We start from the raw sequence: 22,573 nt of genomic DNA on the forward strand, positions 1-22,573 counted from the left end.
GGTAAATGTCATCCAGGCGCAGCCTTCATGACTGCAAACGGGAAAATTTGCTCAGTGATCAACATGAGGGGTCAAGATGAACTTCTGCCTCCCGACACACAGATTTACAGTCTCATTGTAATCCATCCCTTATTTTCTTTCTTCTTGTTCAAGCAGTTGCTTTTAGACAGATGTGTCGTGTAAGAAAAAGAAATTTGATTTATACGAAGCTGTTATGTAAATATTTATTTAAATAATAAACGATTCAAAATGCTGTTGTTGGCTCAGTTCTTTTCGAGGAAGAAACAACAGGTGAGTGTGATTGTGTTTTCTTTTACTTTTTCACTTAAGATAAAAACGTATTATTGCCCAGTGCCATCTAGTGGCTATTGTTGCAGTAAACATTTCTGTATCAGTGATATGTTGTTGATTTGTTGTAAAATGTGACGATGGCAAAATTAATCATATGTTCAGAATGTTAAATGCATTTTAAAAATATAAATTGCAGTTAAGAGCATGTATACATATTTGAGATGAGTGTAAATTGTGGGAACTGAGTGACTGTCATGTTTTCTCTTTGTAGTTGCAGATGTAAACACTCCCCTCTTAGCGCATTCCTCGACACTCCTGTCACAACACGGACCAGCTCGATGGCAACTTCTGAGAAACAAAACAACCTTAGAACAACATGGATACTTCCTCAGGCAGAGAGTGAGAAAACAAGAGGTCCCCGCTCCTCCTCGGAGATCTGATACTGATCAGCAGCAGAAAACAAGTGACCGGAGCTTCCTAAGGTATCTCAAACACAACGTTCACCTTGGCCTTTTGACTTTTACTCGTGCTAGGCTAATCTCAATCATCTCATTTGCTTTGTGAGACTTGATACTACATCTGTTTAATCCAGTCCAGGATTTCATGGAGATGACTTGTTCTGAAGTCCAGGAAGAGGTCATTGCAAAGCAAAAGAGAAAGTGCAAGCATTGTAAATACACACTTTTATTCTTACACATCAATTTAAAGAGACAAAATTGTCACAGCTGCCACATTGTAAACAATTACACCATTTATTCTAATTATAAAGGTCATGTTATTGTGTATATGTGATAAGCTATGGTTACTCAGTGTACTTATTTACACTTTACCAATAACCAATATACAAAACATTATTAAAGTAATTAATTACAATTTCTACAATCTTCACACAGCCTGTTTCATATTCAGTTGATTTGACTGTAAAAAAAAAAACAAAAAAAAAAAAACAGCACCATTTTGACCTGAACTCCAGGCCAAACCTGAGCTGCAACCACGAACTGACCCGTTCACTCAGTGCAGTGGGGATTGGCCTTGTTGCCTGACATCTGCGGGGCCTTGATCTGTTTTAATAGTTTTAAAACAAGATTACAGTAATGCTCTGGGTATTTGTTCTGTTGACAGGCAACCTATAAGAAGAAAAGAGCTGCTCTGGAGTGTGCATGGCAAATACACAAACAAGGTGGTACCAAAAGAAAACACTTCATGTTTTTTACACTGAACCGGGAGCATAAACTGACAAATTGTATCACAAGCTCTTATCGTACATAGTAAAATCTGAATAAAATTGAATCCATTGGCTTGTGTATCTGTAACACGTTGTTACACATTCGGCAGTTAGCTCAAGAGAGTTGATATTTGATAGTGTATTATGCCAAGGCTATGGCAACATCAAAATGTAGGCACCAAAAATAAGATCACATACTGTAGCCCAACAATGTACACTTAACTTAGACCAAAAAAAATGTCCTTACTCGTTGTTTTGTGATTGTATGACATCTCTTAAAAAATAAAGAACATAAAGAAATGTCCTTACAGGATGGGACAGTGCTGACCACAAAAATTGTACAGTAAGTCCAACATATCAGGCTCCTGAAGCCTCCTGTTCATAACACCTTGACCTTTTCCAGGCTGCATCACTACAACCTCCCCATCAGATGGGACCTCTATCAGTGGGTGAACTTTGTTATCCATCATCTTAAAGTCAGTAACACCAACAGCGGGCAGCTTGCCGTTCCTCTCGGTCCACATTTTTGTGTCCTCTGAATTGTCTTTTGTGTCTGCGACGCTATCAGCATTCACGCTGCTCTTGCTCGCTGTGCTCAGCTCATCCTGACACACATCTGATTCACTAGCGTGGGGCAAAGAAAAGTACGTGCACTTTCTAGAAAGTGATTTTGTCTTGTCTTCTAGTTCAGACTTTGAATACGGGGGGTCCTGTTCTGTGTCCTCACACATTCCCTCGCCCAAAGGAGAGTTTGTGAAGGCTTTGTTTATTCCGACTGGGTCTGAGACAGATTTTCTAATCAGCGTGTTCTCTCTAAGGAGCCATCGTCCATTATCAATGGGAACGCTGTCTCCAGGCCCAACTTGTGCATTGAAAGCAATGCATCTTGTGGCTTCGCTGAGAGTGTCCAGTGCATTAGTGGAATTGAAGTAAGATAACTCAGACATTGCTTTGGATCGCGCCACGTGGAAAGGAGAGAAAATGCTTGAATGTTCTTTCTTTTTCTGTTTTGGTGCAGATGGGGGTCTTTCGCTTGCTTCCTCATCAGGATTAGCTTCCTTCTTGCCATAAAGCCTTTCGATTGTTCTCCTCACAAAGCCTTTAGTGATAGATTTTCGTGCTGAATCATCTTCACCACTGGACAGCTCGCTTGAAGTCTGAGACTGATAGCCGCCGCTTGCTGAGGTCTCTGCTCTTAACTCTGACAGCTCTGAGGGGCTCTGGCTCGGGAAACGTCTGTGTCCGTGCTGAATGTCTGGGGCACTCTTTGCTAAGAACATTTCCCTGATGGATCTGACCCTGTTGCCTTCAGGCTCTTTGGTAATAACTCCGCTAGAATCGTAGCTGAAAGATAATGACGACTGAGGTGCTGACTGGGTGCAGAAAGCTGACTGAGATGTGGGAGATTCAGAGGGTGAATCCTCAGCATCCGACTCCAGTTGGGCAGTTCTTTGAGAAACACGACTGATAGCCAGACTTTCTGTAACATTTCTCCTCATCTGTGCATCCGCAACTTGCTTTTCCAGACAGCTCACCCTCTCTGCAACAGACTGGGATATCACTTCTTCGGGTTGATGTTTGACTTTTTCCACAGCCTTTTCACATTTTGTGTCTTCTGACTGTGTTACCAATGGAGGAGCTTCCTGGTATTCTTTACAGCTCTCCCCTTTGTATCTGTCCACATCAGCGTGTTCCTCCTCTGAGCAGGTCTCTTTCTCATAGTAGCTTAATTCTTCTTCAATTGAGTTGCTGATTTGCACATTTGTAATCTGTGGCTGCCCTACCTCTACCTGCTCTTCACAGCTGCTGTGGTCATTTCCACTGTCCTCATCTGCATCAAATCTGTGACGCTTTGCTAAACTGTCAGACTTCATCAAGCTGCTCTTGTCTTTTTTGGTAAACAAATCTTGAATTTCTATCAAATTGCTTTGATCTCTGGTTACAGTATTCTGACTTTTTGTTTCAAAAATCTGTTTTTCGTCAGTATGGAGGTCCTCACTGTCTGAGCTAACCTTGTCCTCTGTCTCTTCTATCATTTTACATTTTTCCATCTCTTCCTCGTTATCTGGCAGATCATCAAGGTGTTCCTCCTCCTCCTCCTCCTCCTCTTCCTCAATGCTCTCCTTCTCTTCCTCAGTGCCAGACAAACTTTCCTCAGTTATAACCTTTAGTTCCTTACATTCAACCTCTGGCTGCTCTTCTTCTGAAGATGTTGGCTCATCCACATCTGAGTTACCTGTGCTTTCCTCAACACTGACATTTAATCCCATATATGATTTCTGAATCTCTGGTTCCTTCTCGGACTTGAGCAGACTTGCAGGGTAAGACAGAGTGTCTTTGTTACTCAGCTCCACACACTCAACCTCTGGTTGCTCTTCCTCTGGCAAAGACTGGTTTTCGCTATCTGGGCTGGACATGCTCGTCTTCTCGCGAACATTTAGCTCTACATAGTAATTAGAGCTCGGCTGCTTGTCCTCTTCCTCCTCAGAGTGACTGTCAGGGTTGGACAAGTCTCCGCCTTCACTTCTCTCTTGTTTTATCTCCTCACATTCAACTTCTAGTTGTTCCTCTTCTGAACTATGTTGCCCACCTGCTTCTGAGCTATACACACTTTGCTTGCAGCTCTCTTTCTCCTCTCGATCTTTATTGGCACTTGAATGGTTGTCCTCTTCCTCATCTGACTCATCCTCACTCGTAAACTCGTTCTCAGGGATGCTCATGCTCTCCTCACTTTGTACCTGCAGCGGCCTGCACTCCACCTCAGGACTCTTATTTTCAAGATTTTCCTTGCTGCCAACGACTCTATTCATGTTTGCCTTTTCTTGGTTTGATTTGTCTTCAGTGTGGCCATGATGCTGTTTTTTCTCTCCCAGATTTTCTTCCTCACTTGAATTTGTGGCCTCCCTATCCTCTTCTGCAAAGAATACAGTACTGTAAAGCTGCCTTTCTTCAGGTGTCTGTTTATCATGAGGCTCAGCTGTTGAACACGTGGCCACACCAGCTTTAGTTGCCTGGTCAGTTGGTTTATGCTTCACTGTCTCTGTTGTCCGGGGAATACTGCCTGTGTCCGATTGTTTTGGCTGGTAAATGTTTGTGAATTTTTTAATGATGGAGCTCACGTCAACATCTTTCTCATCTTGAGGAACATCCCTGACATTAAGAACATCTTCTGTAGATGAATGAGATTCCGTGGAGTCACTGTTATCTTTTGATGACAATTCCTCCTTTTCGATAAATCCGGTGGACATCCTTTCTTCATCATCACTCTCAGTTTTGACTCCCATTGAAAGAGAAGCCAGTTCCTCCTTGAGCTTCTCAGGTATGTCAAGGTTATCCATCATCTCATCAATAACATTTTCCTCAATGTCACAGTCTTTTTCTGGACTAGCTTCGGCTATGAGTTCTTGCTCTGAATAATTTGGTGTTGAGCTGCGACTCTTGGATTTGTTGCTGAGTTCCTGAAAGCCCTTCCAACTTTGCAGGAGCTGCTTCGAAGTTGACTGCTGTAAATTTGACAAACTTGCTTGTAACTTGTGGGAATCCTCTATACTGGCAATTTCTCTGAGAGATTCGATCATTTTTAAAGCCTCGGCACAGCTGACGTTGTTTGCATTCAACCCATCGATACTGAAGTTAGCTATGCCTTCCTTTAGGGTCATGACAGACAAGAAAGCAAGGAGAGCTTTAGATGATGAGCCAAATGTAGAGGCTACGTGAGAGGAGAAGTCGGGCAGGCTATTGGACTTTTCCAAACAGGATGGATGTTTGTTCTGTGTGATTTGTCTAATTGATTTTATTGAGTAGCAAATTTTCTCAAGCACAGGTTTCATGTTTGGCTGGTTTGCAATGTTTAATGGCTGCGGCATTAATTGTGTTTCTGTCACACATTTCTCTTGATCTGCATTTTCAGTGTCATCTGTCTTTTTTGCCTTATTTTTGTCAATCTGACTAGCTTCCAGCGTGAGAGCCTCAGAGGTCAGTGTTTTGTCCACTTCACCTATTGACTGTGGTGTTTGATGACGTTTCCTTGGGGATGATGTTTTCCTTTGGGTCTTATTTGCAGGCTCTGATGCATTGTCCAAGGAGAGGTTTCTCGAGAGCATCTTTCTGCTTGACTTGCGTCTGACAGGTGGCGACGCCACGTCCAGAGACTGAGAATAAGGAGACGGTCTCTTTTGCTGTTTAGGTTTATAAAGTGTCTTCTTTGTGTCAGTAGAGGTGCCAGCAGTGGGTGTTGCATGTTCTCGTGATCCAATATTTGGTGACGTACTTTTATCAGAATGGTGGTTGTGCAATGATGGTAATTTTGGAGAGACATTAGCAACTTCAGAAGAGGATTTCTTGGTTTGGGGTTTCCTCTCTGGTGATGGACTGCTGAATAGTTTTACTTTTTTCACCAGTGTTTTAGGTGATGATTTTTGTGATAAAAATGGTGTTTTAGTTGCTTGTGTCTCTATAAATGGGATATCACTTGGTGTTGGAGCCTCACTTGATGAAATGCTGGCAGATGACATTCTCTCTCCAGATGTTAAACTAGTGGGAGATGCAGAAGTACAACATGATGGACTACTTTTCAAATCTAAGATGCTATGTGATTGCTGTGTATTTTCAGGTGGCAGTTGTGTTCCTGTTGAACAAATGCCATTTGGCAGCACACTGTCATCATCACTGACTGTGTTGATGGGAGTGGAAGATGTGGTTGTGTCTGAAGTGGCATCAGTACATAAAGTATATTTATCCAAACAGGCCTTTCTGAGAGACATTTTCCTTTCAAGAGATAGATTACTAACCAAAGGGGCCCTTTTAATAGATGTAGTTCTTGGTAACGGTGCTTCCCTCAGCGTGGAAGGAATGTCAGGCTGAACTGATGTTGTCGTTTCCATTGCATGCTCAGTAGGTGACATGGTCTTGTCAGATGTGGAACTGACAGATAATGGATGATTATCTGACGTTTGACTGCTCACTGATGAGAACCTGTACAATGGGCTGCTGGCTGCTGAAGATGCATCCATCATGTGATATTCAGTGTGTGATAGTTCTGTTATTTCAGCAGGAGGCGGTGGTGGCGGTAGCTCCATTGAAATCGTATTGGAAGGTGTTGCTTTTTGCAATGAGATTTTGATTGGACTTGATTTATTTTCCACTCTAGTGCCTGATGGTGTTTCTGTTGGGGTCTTCTTAGTGACTGGATTCATTTCAGGACAGATATCGTTCGAAAGGGGCTTTATTTCTTCTGTATTATTCTGAGCTACACTGGTGCAATTTTCTGTGTTTGTAGTGGTGGCATGACTATCAGCAATTTCCCCTTGCTGATTCATTGTAGTTTTCTCCACCGAAGGACTTGATGATTTGTTTTCAAAACACTGGATTCTCAGTTTGACAGATGTTCCCAACAAACTCTCCTGCAGTGGGTCAGATTTAGGAGTTTGACATGGCTGTATTGCAGAGTTCTCTTCCAGACACTTCCCCTCGTCTGCAGCAGTGATCAGCCCACGATTATATCCTGACTCCCCACACCTGCCGCTTTCTGTTTGTACAAGAGTAGCTGCCTCTAATTTTTTACTTTCCTCATCTGGGTAGGAAGTGGGGTTAAGATGGGCTTTCTCCAGCCAGTTCTCTACATATTCATTAGTAACAGAGCTGGAGGAGTCAATGGCAGGCAGTGACATGCTTTTGCTGATATCATAGGACTCGTTTTCATTGTTTTTTTCCTGATGCATTGATGTCTGCCGTGTTAGTATTCCCCTTGGTTGGCTCACTTCAGCAGAAGAAACATTCAGCCTGTTTGTTTCTGAAGAAACTGTTTCACTCGAATTTTCTTTCAGTGGTGATGGTGTGCTTGGCTCTTTGAGAATACATTTTATTGTGTCATCAAACAGTTGTGAGCTCTTTGTTGTAACACCCCCGTCCCCTTTTTGTGTTGGTCCCTTTTTAAGCTTCATCATGCTTTTTGCTGATTTTGATTTATTCCCATAAATTCTCCTAATGAACCCAGCGCTGGAGAAAGTTTTCACTTCCTTACGTTTCTCGGTTGCTTCTGCAGAATTTTCTTTTTTTCTTTTCCCTGGCGTCAACAGCCGCCGAACCCGTTTTCTGATCACTTTGGGTTTCGAGGCAGCCCTCTTAACCTCACTGACCTCTCTTTGTTGGGGCTTGTCTTTGCCTCTAGTGGACTTTGGGAATTGCTGTGGCCAATTTTTTGCTTGAATTGCACCAGCCTTCAGTGACGGCAAGGTTAAATCAGATGTTACTGACATGTTCTCAGCCCTCCACATACTAATGGACTCAGATGCTGTCGAAGGTCTCCAGAGCTCAGGTTCGAAGTCATTGTTGGAGGAGAGATGTCCTGTTTCTGAAGTAGCTGGCCTATCAAAAGGAATCTCAGAACCTGACATGCCCTGTGCACAAATGTTTGCAAGGAAATTATCCTGGCAAGTCTGCTGTTCATATATGTGTAAGACTGTTTCAGTGACCTCCTCCCCGCTGGATTCAATCTGTAGGATCTCCGTCATCCCAGCTGATTTGAATGTGGACACATTTCTGCTGTTTATTTTGTTGGCATCCACAGAGCTAAGTCTTCTTGGTTTGGGTATTGGTCTAGTGGTACTCTGTTTGACCAAACAGTATTGCTCTGTCATGGCTCCATTTTCTGTCTGCTCTTTGTAGGAGTAAGAGCCAACCAAATTCTCCTGAATACCCTCAGCCATCAGTGATTTGATGCTCTCCACAGAGGCTTGTTTTTTCCTAATTTGCTTGTGTCCTGGTGTAGGAGCCCTCCTAGGTGGCATCACATCTGTTTGCAGTTTGATATTATCCTCCTCATTACCACTCTCACTGAAAGCTCCATTGCTCAGGGATGGTGGATCGTCATCGTTGTTGTCTTTATTTTTGTCCTTGTTGATGCTGTCAATGGAGGCAGCAGGACTTTGTAAATCCAGTGAGTTTGATTTAGACGAGCAGATCGCCTGCTCTGCCTCAGACTCTGGTAAACAACTCGTATTAAGCTGATTGGCTACGCTTGAGCGCGTAAGAGTTGTCGTCCAGTGGATGGTTTCCTCTTCCTTAATTGTCAAGCGCACCCTCATCTCCACTGTCATGCTGCCATCCTGGTTCACCCGAAAGGACTTCTCAATGTCATCCTCAGTGGGAAGCAAGCATCCCTGCCCTTCAGCTCCATCGCCAAGGCAGGCGTCGCCCTCTGTTCCTGCTACTGATTCCAGTATGCGGCTCGACTCCAGCTCGACAGAGTTTGTGGGGTTACTGGGAAGGTCGCATGAACTTGTCACAATGGAGTTATGGATCCGATCCACGATATACCTCTCAGATGATGGGGAGAAATTCCTTGACTTTGAACTATATGAAAGGGACTTCTTTTTACCTTTTCAGTCAGTCAAAAGAGTCAAATAGATAAAAAAAAAAAAAAGGGGGGGCGTGCGAGGGTTGATAAATTACGTAGAGATGTCCAAAGGTTTCAGGCAAAGATTGAAGAGGTCAGGCAGGCAGTTTGAAGAGGGTACCCAAGAAGCATGAAGGGAAAAGAGACAGAAGAGAAAAGTTAGAGGGTACAGCTATTCACAGCTCATGAAGAACAATAGCCGGCAGGCACGTAGATAGTGTATGTAGGTCATATATGGTATTATGTGTAATATCGTTGCCTCAGCACTTTCCCAGTCTTCATCCCATGAGAGCAGGTAGATTACTGCAGACACTCTGTCACTCGAATGAAAGTCCATTGGACTAACACACTCTTAACTCTAACTGCTAAATAAAACAAAAGAACTGCATACAGATATATCAGAAATCCATATTCCTGTTTAACTTACGGTTTAAAGACTTAAGTCTTCTCAGACCCATGCGGTTGGTAGGAAGCCGTGTTGGAGCCGGTGATTTCTGTACATTGTAGTTTGCAGACCTGAAAGGCTCTCTGCCTGCAGCCACTACAGTCCCAGAGCATAATATCAAGCCTGTAAGACCGTCAACCTGCCGCAGAGATAAAATAAATAAATACAAATATTATTTTGTCACTTTTATATAGTGCAACAACATTTACATTTAAAAAAATGAACCCCAATTCTAATATCAGTTGTACAATTCTAAATTACATGCATGTATGTGAATGACAAGTGTAAATTAAACATACTATTTGTTAAAATGGCACTTTGTGATACCACCAGGCTGTGAATTTACAATAGGTCCTTGACCTAAAGCTTTACCCTGCAGTATCCCAGAATGCCTTTCAGGGCATTAGGTTGAGTTGCCAAAGAAGCTTAACACTTTCTCTCATCATGTGATGGTTAATTACAGGCCACGTTTAAGTCAGTCCTTTATCGGTCAATAATGATGTTACCAGAGTCTAAAACTTCAATATTTACGTTGTGTTCGAACATAACTGTTTGGATGTTATCACGTTTGGATGAATTGTATTGACAAACAACAACACTCACACGTCTGCCATCAGGGGTGTACAGTTTCACCACATGGAACTGCATTAGCTCTGAGATATATTCCAGGATAGACTCAAAAGTGGGTGTAGTCCTCTTGTGAAGCACCACAGTGTATTTGACAGTGGGGTCTCCATTGCGAAAAACCAGTAGCCTCTTTGGTGTTCGCACAACCATCCGCTCCTGCTTGTGGATGTTCCGGCCAGGGAAAAACCTGGCCTGCTGCACAGTCCGACGTCGGGAGCTAACAGGCCTGGCATGGTACCAGGGTGGCAGCTTCTTCCTGGCCAGTGCCAGATTGATAGGTTTTACCTTACGGCTGTCAGAGCAGATGTAGGACTTCCCATCCTCCAGTTCATCCAAAGTATAGATTGCATGAACCCCCCGAGGCGTGGTGATGTTCCTCACCCCAAATGGCAGGGGAACTTTTTTAGAGAGGCTGTCCAGGAGTGCATCAAAGGTTTTAAAGGTGCGGTTGTTGATGACCATACGCAGACCATTAAACTGAGGATCTCCACTTTTGTAGAAGCACACTCGCTTTGAAAGAATAGGGTCTTTGATGCTTGGGTGCCGAGGGGAGCCAAAGGTGTGGCCGCTCCCTGACGACTGGTCAGGGAGGATCCTCCGGTGCCCCGTTTGATTCATTGTTGCTGATTGGCTGCAAGAATGAATTGTAAAGAATTAGATATAATATTAGAAACATCAAGATTTTTGTTGACGTTTTTGAATCCTTTGTAGAAATACGTAGTGAAGAGCCCCATAAGGTTTCATGTTTACAGTAAACAACGTCATCCAAGTGTTTAGTTAATTTAGACATATATGTTAAGGAAGGGGTATTAAATAGCCTAATTACTGTCAGGGATACTGTAACAAATAATCATGAGAAGAATAGAACATGGTTTGGCAGGTTTATGATCCTAAAAATGTTCAAAGGCATTTGCCCTTTGCAGAAGTCTTAAGACTTCTGCAAAGGGCTGAACACAAATAACATCAACATCATATGCAAGACAACTTAAATAATTTATGATGTGTAAACAGCTGAATGACGTCTTGCAAACATATGTTGTTTACTTCATTAGACTGTGGCCATCAGGTAATGTGACCTGATTCATCTGAAAGCTGCCACGTGAATGGCATCTTCAGAGCACTTAACAAGTGATACAGAAATGTTTGACAGATAATTCTCTTTTACTAGTATTTACCCAGTGTTTCCTTTCGAAGAAATGTCAGAGTATGACAGTAATTTTAAGCCACATTACAATACTATGTTTTTAAAATAGAAAATCCATATAAAACATAGCAACTATCCAAAAATACATATGAGAAAAGAAAGTCTGTGGTGTATCATGTAACTAAATTCTGAATATAAATTCTACATTATTTCACATTTAAAAAATAAGTGCTAAATTACAGAGCATTATCATTGAAAATTATTTCATTAAATTTGATTTAAAAAGTTGGCATTTAATTTAAAAAATTGATTAAAGACACTTCAGTATATATAGTATATAACCATATTATTTTGCATTAGCAGTTACTGCAGTTTGTAGTAGTACTTACAGCTGAATTAGTATTTGTCAATAAACCAACATTAGATTTTTTAAAATCTTTTTTTTTCATATTTAGGACAAAATGTCTGTATGAATTGTTGGTAGCAAAGCAAAACAAGATCTGGTTAAAGTTTCATGTCCATATGGCATTTCTAATGCTGTGAGTGTAACAGAAAACTATCCATTATACCTGGAGGCAGTAAACAAATTAAAACAAAACTCAGTGAGCAAACAAACAGAGAGATATTCGGATTTTAAAATGAACTCACCTAGGTCGGCATCATCAAATTCCCAACTGTTTTGAAAGGATCCATGAAACGTTATTCCGTGCTCTACATCATGACTGCTGTTGGACTAACTGCACAGCAACAGTTTATTTCGGGAGACACCATCGTGGTTAATTTGCTTAATCTTTGCTCAAAGTTAATCTCCACTGCAAGTGCAGTGCTTGGAAATCCTCCTCAGAAAGGTGTGTCACACAGATCCGTGTAGAGCTGTCATAGGAGGCCGAAGAACTGAAGTAGTACCCATTAAACATGCCTAAAACACATTTATATGGAGGATTTTTCTCTGGAAAGATATTGCCAGTGGTAGGGGCCTTTTTTTCTCAGCCAAAACAATTTTCAAAACAAAAAAAAAAATCCCCTTAAAGTTGAAATATTTCAAAACTTTTTCAGTGTTTCTGCACTATTATTTTGATCTTATTTGATACTTAAATAAGAGCGCAATATTTCAGTTCCAGGGAGCTACATGAACTAAAATAAGGACAGTGTTTTCTTCACCAGTGGCAGCAGGTGGTAACTTAGTGTCCAGTTGTAATATTCGTGCAGGGCTGTAATCTCATTGAGGAGCTCTTTAGATAATGAGGATTAAGGGGCTCTCCATTCACAGGACCCTCAGAGGAGAGCACTTATTTTGGGTGAACATTCACCTTCTACGTCTAAATAATGAGAAATTTTCTTATTATTTTATAAGTTAGATCATAGATTAATTTTGTTTTTATAGATTTGCCACATATGATCTGAACACATAAAGTACATGACAGTAGAAAATAAGAAAGTTGAAAAATACCATGAACAATTCTTCCAACAGACTCACATGTAGAGACTTTTGTAGTCCCTACAGAAATACACATGTAGTAAAATAGCACTCATTCTAGAAATACAATGAAGTTTAGAAGGGTAGTGGAGTCCAGTAGATTAGGTTGAACCGTATTACTGAGGGTATTAGCCGGTCATGTATATGCTTAACCATGAACTATCACGAGTTGCATAACAGATACCAAAACCGGACTGAAGTGAGTCTATTTCTGTAGTGAAAGGGATTAGTCGGCAAGGGATGACTTCGTTCCACAGTAAACCTGGGGCTGAAGTGAAGGAATCAGAGGAATATACTGAAGTTATCAGGTTTCAGCTCAGTATAAAAGGATAAAGTGATGACACTCATACTGTTTAATTTACTGCAGTAAAAATATCTCAGGTGTGTCTGGAAGAGACGATATGTGCTATAGGAAAGAATTCCTGCTGAGCCCGAGCAGACAGATTCAGAAATGCCACCGGAGGCTCCCAAGTGTCGAGCCCATGACCTGTTCCCAAAACAACAACGAGCACAAAAATGTGAAAAATCCGCCAAAGGAAACTGGGGGTGGAGTGGGGGGGGGGGGGGGGACAATGGAGGAAGCCCTCAGAGTAAACAGGTAGGCCTGAAACCGGCATGCCCCTCATTCCAGCCCTCCTCTGCAGAGATAAGAGACAAGCAAATGTTGAAACTGAGCGGGTAAAAACGGCTGGTCACTCTGATAGAGCAGCGCAGATCCTGCCAAACATACCCGAATCAGACTGAAAATAGGCCTGAGCTGAGGCTCTGCACTCAGAGTAGCATGACAGGTAATAGCAACAAATGTCTGAAGCTCCATTTGTCACATAACCTTCCACGTCACGAGTTATAACGAACCAGCTGGTGATATGAATACTGTTATTTTTCCTTCACATGATTACATGTGAAATCACACGCCGCCATGACAGAGATATCTGTCTCTGCGTTCCGGGTATATTACCACCCCTGCCATGCTCTATTTTTAAGTCCCTGCGCCTATACTGCAACTAATTGGCGCCAAGTTAGATTCAAACCTATGCTGTTAATGGGAAAAAATGTGTGATATGTTTTGGCCCTTGTCCCCTTTCTATATTTGGCCCAGCGTCCTCCATGCAGCTGCTCCTCCAGATCTGTCTGCCTGTGTTCCCATCAAACACCTCTTTTCAGTCTGCATATATTGCCTCAATTCAAGAGGCAAATAGTCTCCAGTCAGCTCCTGCTTAAAAGAGTGGAAATACACCGATGGCTACGTAGAAAATAACATCAGTTTGCACTCATGTGGAGCCACGTTCAGTCTCTGTAGTGTCATTTACAATAAAATACCCAGCTCGTTTTGTAGCCCTTGTAATAACTGGTTAAAATTCCTAGCATGGCAGCTGTCAGGAATTCAATTATAAGTGATACAGCTGCACTGTGACCAACAGCAGTTTTAAACACTCACTTCAATTAAAAGTCAGGCAGTTGATCCTGCAAATATGATCTCTTTTAATCTTTTCTTCCACCCTTTTCTTCCCTCTTTGTTCTTCCAGAAATGTTCAAATATGCACATTGATGTTGATGGATTCCATTTTTCCTTCGGGAGCACTTTTGTGTGAACTTAAAAAAATGTGACCTGGCAGAAATTGGGCCAAAAATATGCTTACGGTTCAAAATTCCATTTGAGTTACATGATCTTACATCTTTTTTCCCTTCCTTAACTTCCAGTGGAATTCCCAGGTTTTGAATGAATCCCTGCCAAACAGGACTCATAAGGTCACACCACCACCCGTCCCTTCTCCTCCAAAACCCCTCGCACAGCAGTCAGAGGTCCCCACCCCATCCATTTTGAGCGCTCCGTATCAGCTGTGCCAAGCTTTTAATCTGCCTGGTGACATCCCAGTGTTTCCTGCATGGGACAGAGGGAGAGATAAGCACGCTCCCCTGTGCGGTAAATCACTCTGCACTCCCACTCGTTCACTGATATGACCATTATTCAATTAGACTGCACTCAAACTGACCACAATTCTTGGTAATTACTATCAGAGGCTGGGGATTGTTTTCACGTTATTTTATTTTTCTTAACCTCTTCCTGTTCTGCAGCGTCTGTTTTAATTGTTCAATGACAAACATACAAAAAAATATTTATTTCTAGTCATGGTAAGTAAATAATAGTGTATTTTTTTTGAGGTACTTCATACTTTACCTCAACAAAAAGTACAATCCCTCTGACATACAGGCGCTGATGTAAAGACCAACCATAAAGCTTAAACCGAGGTCTTAGGTTTATATTTTTAAGCACCTCATTTATACAACATTGAATAATGTATAAATGAAATATAAAGAGTTCTTACCCAGCTTCATACGGATAATGTTAGCTAGTATTAATGTTAGCCAAACTATTCTCTTCACTTTTAAAAAGTGAAGAGAAATTTAAGACTTTACTTGAAATACTTCTACTCCTCTATTTCCTGTTCCATAAAGAAATATTGTACTCCACTGCAGTTATTTTACAGCTGTGGTTACTTTAAGTTTCAATCCAAAAGATATGATCAGTTTATTAAAATTATATGTAATGGAATATATGTATAACACTGAATAAGGTTGTTCTTTGCACAGTGACCACTTTTATGTTTGATACTTAAATGTTTCTGCTAATATTTATGTATTTTTACTTAAGTAAACTAGTTACTGCAAGTACATAAACATCCCACAGCAGATTAAAATATAATGTGGCGAGCCAGTGTCTGCTGAATATCTGCAGGATACAGTATATCAATAACCAAGCCTCTCAGCAGCAATATAAATACTGATATGTGCAGAATGTGGACTATTTTTCTCCAGAGGGCAGTGGCAGGCAGGATCCTCCTCACCAAAGGGCTGAATACCACATGGTTGTTAGCTTTGGAGGGCCCGGGCGGAGGGCCAGTCTACTGACGGGACAACCTGGCTACGAGCGACCCAGATAGCAGCCCGGGTGAGGAGTGATTTATCCGTCTGTGCTCGCATCAGACAACCTTCCTCTGATTAAAGATCAGTCACTGAGCGACAGAGCTGAGTGGAGTGGAGAGGGCGAGACAGGCGGCCTCCCTGTGTGAGACACTGGCATCCTGACCGCCACACAAATGGACTTTCCAGACGCTGCAGGCTGCACATGTACTGGACTGTGTGCCTACAACAGACACACACATGCAGGCACGCGTTTACCAGTGGGCATGTACCCAGGAATGTGCACGTAGTCATTATTTTTTATACTTTCTTTCTCTTTTATTTGTACCCACTGGTTGACTCACACACACTTGAACACACACACACACAGTCGCACAGCAGAGCCAAGATAAAGACTTATTGAGTTGGCCTTGACTTTTTCTCAACCCAACAACAAAAGGATGTGGTGAATCTGAGTCGCCCACTGTTTGACTTGTCTCTGTGGGCTGTTAAAGATCAGTGTTCCTGATGTTCAGGGTTCACAAACAGGTTACCGCCTCCATCAATTTCAATGGAGATGGTGTCCATTGTATGTACAGACTGTAAGGGAACTCTGCAGGGGTGAAAAGTACCCATGTTATTTTTCCATGCGCTCACAATTTTCTGACTAAATGGGCTGTTCTTAGAGAAGCTACAAAAAAAGCTACATCAGATTAACCTACACTTTAGGCTAAACCAGGGACGTTTTCTGTTTGTTTCCTTTGTAAGGCCATCTATGAGAAAGCTGAAAAGACTGTTCGTAGACCATCACAGGGTTTGGTAAACAGGATGTTTTTATATAACTGTTAGTTTGTTTTAATATGAAATACATATTGGGCCGATTTCTTAATTATCTCAATCCCCAATTCCATTGTATGAGCCGTACATCCCACATTTATTCATCTTACAATTTTAGCCCCATAAAACAATTCAACAGTAAAACCTTTGTGTAACACAATGTGTCACAACCCTCATGTATTTCATATATTAATACATTCACTGAGTTTGTCTAATCTAACGACCACTACATCCTGTGTTGTTTTTTTTTTCTTTATGTTCCTTTGTTGTAGTTATGGTTGCTGTCTTCCTTTGTGTTATCTAAGCCAGACTGGCCCCTTGACAGTGACCAACTGTGACCGATCGCTGTTCAGAATCTGAAACATATTTCTTTTTCAGTTCAACTGTGGTTTTATGTACTGAAAGAAATTACACTTGTGACAGTGCTGTTGTTGTACGAATTTACTTTATAACTAACAAGGGCATGATTTATATCTTGTTTTGTGAAGCTGACTTTTAATTCATCCCTGCAGGTTTTTAAGCTCAGGAGCAAATTTAGAACAGTAAATATAGAGTTCATTGTCTAGCTAAAATACATTTCAGATTTTCCCCTTTCAGAATAAATAGTTTGTTAACAAAAAGTGTTATTTGTCATTGCAGAACTTATTTATTATGAGGACATGATAATTTGCATTTTAAATTATGGCTACTATGGATTCCTAAAAGTAAAAATCTAAACTTAAGAATCATCTGCAGTGTTTGAGTCTGTGAGATCAGATCAGATTTTTACACAACAAATGTTTTCTGTTTGAATGATTAAATAAAAACTGCAATGTCTCTTTTAGGGAACCCAGTCAAAGCAGACGTTTAGCAGCACACAGTACTGACTTTCATCCTCACCGCAGATCGAGCTGCAGAAGTGTCATCGGACAATAATCAGAAGCAGCCAGGGCATGTATACACACCCTATGTATACACACACACCTCTGCATATTTCAGATATTACATTAGCACAGGAGAGGAACACGCAGGAAGAAACAGAGAGCAGCATCGTGATTTGTGATTGGATAAGAATAGTTTGGCAAGATTTTACCTGCAAATAATAACAGAGATTGTTGCACATAGTCTGCTTTCAATAGTTATAGGGCCTGAAGGGCCCCTATGACTATGTCTATAACACATCCACTTCACAAAACAGGACAATAATATGCGATTTAAGAAAGAAATAACTGTGTATAATTGTGTATAATTACCAGTGAATCTTGCTTTGTTGTGTTTCTGATGATTTGTGTCACTAGTGAACGGAAACTAACCAGTGAGGTGATGTGTTACAACACAAGTAATGCCAATGATGACAACCAGAGCTGGAGCTTGAAATCCCGGCCTGTGCGTGACCACAGCAGGACTTCTACAGGGGATTACTGGGCCACGCCACCTCACCTGGATCCATGTGGGACTCCCAGCAGGCTCACATGCTCTCAACTCCTCTCGTTGTCTTCCGTTTTCCCCATGACTCTGGAGCGACTTCACTCAGCAGATCCACAGTGGTAGCTTTTTATACATGTCCCCCCATGTTTGTATTGAAATACTTCAATTGTGTAGCAACACAAATGAAGTTCCCACAACTAAACTAGTTACTACTCAAACAAGTATCTTTTTTTCTTAATTTCAGATTTTGGTGGCTCTAATTGTGGATTTATAACAAAACTGTGCAGGTTTTTTGAGTAGCAGTTTGTTTTGTTTTGTACTTTATATCATTTACATTTAACTATAATTACAACCGCATCAAATTTGAAAGGTAAACACGAGAAAGCAGGTCTTCTGCTGAGAAGAGATTGCTTCAGACCCATGTATGATTCCCTTGAGAGTTCAATATTGAATTCCAGGAAAGGTGCATAATATTACATAATCACTGATTATGTAATAGTCAAAATGAAAGAGAGATATCCCTTTAGATGGTCTGTAAATCTAATCAAACTTGTTGATAAATCAGATTTTCTTAATTTTTAAATTAATCTTTAAATTTTTTAATTGATTAAGTGAACCAATAAACAAACATGTCAGAAGTAATGGATTATCTTGTCCTACTATTTAAATTATTTTATATTTTATTTATCATCGAGGCATTTTTTTACTCCTGTGATTAAATCACAAAGGCCAATCAATGTAATAATGTTATGTTCTTAAATTATCTCGGATTTTCTCTTAATTTGACAGTGAGCTTCATGTAGTCCTGTGCACAGCTGACCCCTGGTGGCGACAACTGACAGTACAACTCACCCAGTCACTCCAGCTATTTTCAAATCAAGAAAACACTTAAAATAACTTTAAAGTATGATTTTTTTTTTTCTGTGACTATGACTGCGTTGACGGATTGTTATCTTTTACCGACAGACTTAACAGGACAGACATGGTCCACCGGTGAGGAGACAGGAGCTGCAGCGGGAGGAACACACCGTCAGCTTTTGGGGAACTGGAAGTGGACTGTTTGCTGTTTCAGTGGAAATGTGTTTGATATTTGTTTGAAGTTCATAATCCAATAACATGAACACAAATACTCTTCCTGTGCAAGAGACAGCTTTCAGACTGATTGTGTTATTGAAAAAGAAAAATACCAAAGTGTCTAGACACTGAACTAAAAAATGGCCCAGTTTTTAGGCCCCAAATTTGTCATAAATCCAGAAATTAGTTTGGAAGTCATCACACGTTTGGTGCTTATATTTAAAAGGGTGAAGAAGCCACTGAAATGATCATTTAGCTTATTATTTTTGTTAAAAACACAGTGTATTTAATAAATATCAATAGATTAGATCTCCTGTGACTTCTGATTCAAAGGTGGAGACACTGTGTGCAGCCATTAAAAAGTTAAAACAGACACAGAGCTCAGTTTAAATCTGAACTCACTAAAGTTTACATGAATGTGGTAGCAGGGAATTTATTAATTTAGCTAAACTCATAAACAACAAGTAGAGTGTGTGTACTGTTGAAGGTAGATAAGCAGAAAATGTGTCTGCTGCTCACACACAAACACATGCACACACAGACACACTCATTAAGACACACACACAAATACAATGAGACAACAAAGGCAGTTGACCCGGGTCACGACACTCTGACCCCTGTCCCCTTTATTTAGACCATATTTTTATGTATCTTTATTTTTTAGGAAGTCCTACCGGTGATTCCCAAAATGGTGCGAGTGGTGTGAATTTCACAGAGCATGGTTTCCTCTCGGACAGAGGATGTTCCCAGCCAATCTTTCATGGATGGAGCAAACAGGAGTCATCGGAACGAGGAAGTGGGGACAGGTGCTCTCTGGAAGATTCAAAGATCCACAGAAAGAAAAAAAAAAAAACAAAAAACACCAACACACAATGGTCCACATTTATCTTATGAGCTGCACCTCAGTGAGTATTTCTTTTTTTTACTGTTATGAAATGAATTCAGCCACATTATATGTTACCAAACATATATATATATATTTTTTTTTTCAGATGAAGTCAATTACTCCTTCACTGTTTCTGCCATCTATCTCAAACTTTTATTACTTTTAGCTATTTATCCATTCAATTTAGGCATTTCATTGTTTATCTATTACTTATCAATTTATTTCAGACATTTTCCATTTTTCCATAAATTTACCTTTCATCTACTGTTATTTATTTCACCATTTATGTTACATTTAGCAAACTATTTCATGACTTTGTCCATTTCGTTTGACTAGTTTCAACCATGTGTCCACTGAGTATATATATTAGCTAGCTATTTTAGTTGAGCCTTTTAGTTGAGCTATTCCACCACATCCTTACACGTGTGCACTGAAATAAATGAACTGCTTCAAAAAGCAGTGTAAGCATAATAGGATGTATGTCCTTCGCTTTTTCATTTAAAATTTGTCAAACCACTGCGACTTTCCTCTTTCCTTTTCCTTTGTAATGCCTATAAACTCAGGTTAGTCATAAATGATGTTAAATTAGTCAGAGGACATGTTGTTCTTTAGCAATAAACAAGCATTGCTCACTCTCCTTTACATGTTTCCAAAGAACGGAGGTCCGAACCCAACAGGGAATCCTGAGAGGGCTCAAGACTTTAGGAGTGTAAAGGGTGGCTCTGCTCTGTCAACGCCTTTTAGCCTTCCAGAGAAAAACACAGTGGAGAGGAAACTGACTGCTGATGTAGTCATCTTATACTCACTACCCGCCTGGACACGAGCTAAAAATTGTCCTGAATGCCACAAGGGGATTCAAACAAAAGAGCGGAGAGAGCTGAGCTGATCAGGAGAGGCCTGGAGTTGATTCAGCTCCCTGAGTCAATTCCTGACTGTGAAACAGCCAACTTGAAAAATGTTTTCTGGCACCAAACAACCATTTTATAATCAGTTCTACCTTCTGTTTGTTGCATTGTACTCATTTGTGCCACAGCTGTTTTTTTTCACATCAGCACCTAATTTAACACAATTATTTGTTACAAATCTTTTTTATTCTATTTATTTTGTGTTAAATTTAGTTGTGTATGAAACAAGAGCTCAGTTATTCCCTTTTATCATTTTTAAATTTCCCCTTAGACAGCTTCAAATATAAATTAAATATTTTTCTTTTACAGTATGTGACAGAAAAAAACTTTATTCTAAATCAACACTACTTTTTGTGGCAGGAGACAAAGTTCTTTGCTTGCAATGTAATGTTTTATTTACACATAGGCTGAGTACTTAGAGGTGCATGACACAATAAATAAAAATAAATATCTAGAATGCTAATGTATATTTGGAAACTTAAGTTGACCAGAATGTAAAATAAAATGAAATGCTTTCCTGCACAACGTGATAAACCCACCAACGAGTCCTCCAAAGGGTATAAGAGCTGTACCAATGCAAAGCTGTAAAATCACGTCACACCTTTTCGACAATGCCGCATTGCAGCTGTGCAATTCTTCAAAAACCATTTGCGAATAATCGCTGTGAATTTTGACACAGCACCTGACATCCTGGCACAATGTGCGGGGGGTACCTGTTCGATTTATCAACTCACGAGACGGCTTTTATTTATAACGGCATGTGTGAAAAAGGCGGAGCTGGAATCAGGAGAAAAATACACTATTGAGTCACAGCACCCAGTGGAGATTGACTGGATCTGTGAAACTATATATAGTGGGAGCACAACTGGACGGTGGTGTGACAGGCAGAGACCATAAAAGCGATCAGGCCAGAGAGGGACAGCATATGCCTGGGATTATGAGCAACCAGCCCTGCTTTAGTCAGGGGACACACCCTCTCCTGCAGCTGTCTCACATGCTGTATTTGCAATCTACTATCAATGGCTTAATCAGTTTGGGCCCTCGCAGCCTCTGTGTCAGTGTCTCTCTGAAACTGAACAAGGGAATCTTCAGCTTGACTAGTTTGCAGAGAGTGTTTTTGTGTGTGTGTGTGTGTGCGCGCATTACTGGCTGACATTTATGAAGAAGCCAAACACAGATGCAGATTTCGAGGTTGTTTTATGTGCGTGTGTGTCTTGTTGTCATTGAAACTCGACACCAGCCCTTCAGTTTTGGCCCGACGACGTCTTTGTTGTTGACATCAATGCAAAGAATGCATGAATAATCAGAATGAATCTGCTGAGCTTTTGCTGTTGTCTTATTTGCTGAAAGGCTTGTGATTCCGGTGGGGGTCACGCCTGCAACTAACCATTAGTTTTGTTTTTTATTTTATTTTATCGCAGTTGATCAGTGAATCTTCTTTTGCCTGACCGACAAAAAACTTAAAGATGTTCAATTTACAATGATAAAAACAGAGAATACAGCAGAGAGTTTAAATTTTGAAGCTGAAAGCAGCGAAGCAGCGAATATTTCTTGCTTTTACAACAACTACATATAAACCACCTAACTGGACTGTGGTTGCATCTTGTTGGTTTATTGGAGGCTGAATGACATAGATTGCAGCTGACTTGGTGGGTAAATGAAGCTGTGTTTGTCAGTGTGTGTTTGTGGAAGGCAGCTACCTGAGATGAGATTAGGGCAGTGCCATGATTAAGTGCTGCTGTGTTAATGTAGCCTGCCGTCCTGCTGTAATCTCTGAGTGGCTCTCTGCAGACTGCTGGCAGCGAGGCCCCAGGACACACACACACACACCTGCACACAAACACATGTACACAAACAACAGCAACACCATGAAAGCCCTGATTTCCTGATTTCCTGAGCTTTGAGCTGTGAACTCTCTGCTTTGACTCAGTTTGTTACTTTTACCTGTAAACGTCTTA

The 22,573-nt window shown here is 40.8% G+C and overlaps 1 protein-coding gene across 1 annotated transcript; it reads right to left on the bottom strand.

The window, feature by feature from the left end:
• Positions 1-1,821: 1,821 nt before the first annotated feature.
• Positions 1,822-10,602, bottom strand: LOC121200803 (oxygen-regulated protein 1-like). The gene is made up of 6 exons (XM_041066307.1): positions 9,961-10,602; positions 9,340-9,496; positions 7,768-8,894; positions 3,696-5,163; positions 2,611-3,404; positions 1,822-2,121 (listed from the first exon to the last, which is right to left on the bottom strand). The coding sequence occupies exons 1-6, from the start codon at positions 10,600-10,602 to the stop codon at positions 1,822-1,824; spliced, it is 4,488 nt and encodes a 1,495-aa protein (XP_040922241.1).
• Between the last annotated feature and the right edge of the window lie 11,971 nt (positions 10,603-22,573).

This window comes from Toxotes jaculatrix, chromosome 20, assembly GCF_017976425.1.
Source record: "Toxotes jaculatrix isolate fToxJac2 chromosome 20, fToxJac2.pri, whole genome shotgun sequence".
In the NCBI taxonomy this organism is placed as follows: Eukaryota; Metazoa; Chordata; class Actinopteri; family Toxotidae; genus Toxotes; species Toxotes jaculatrix.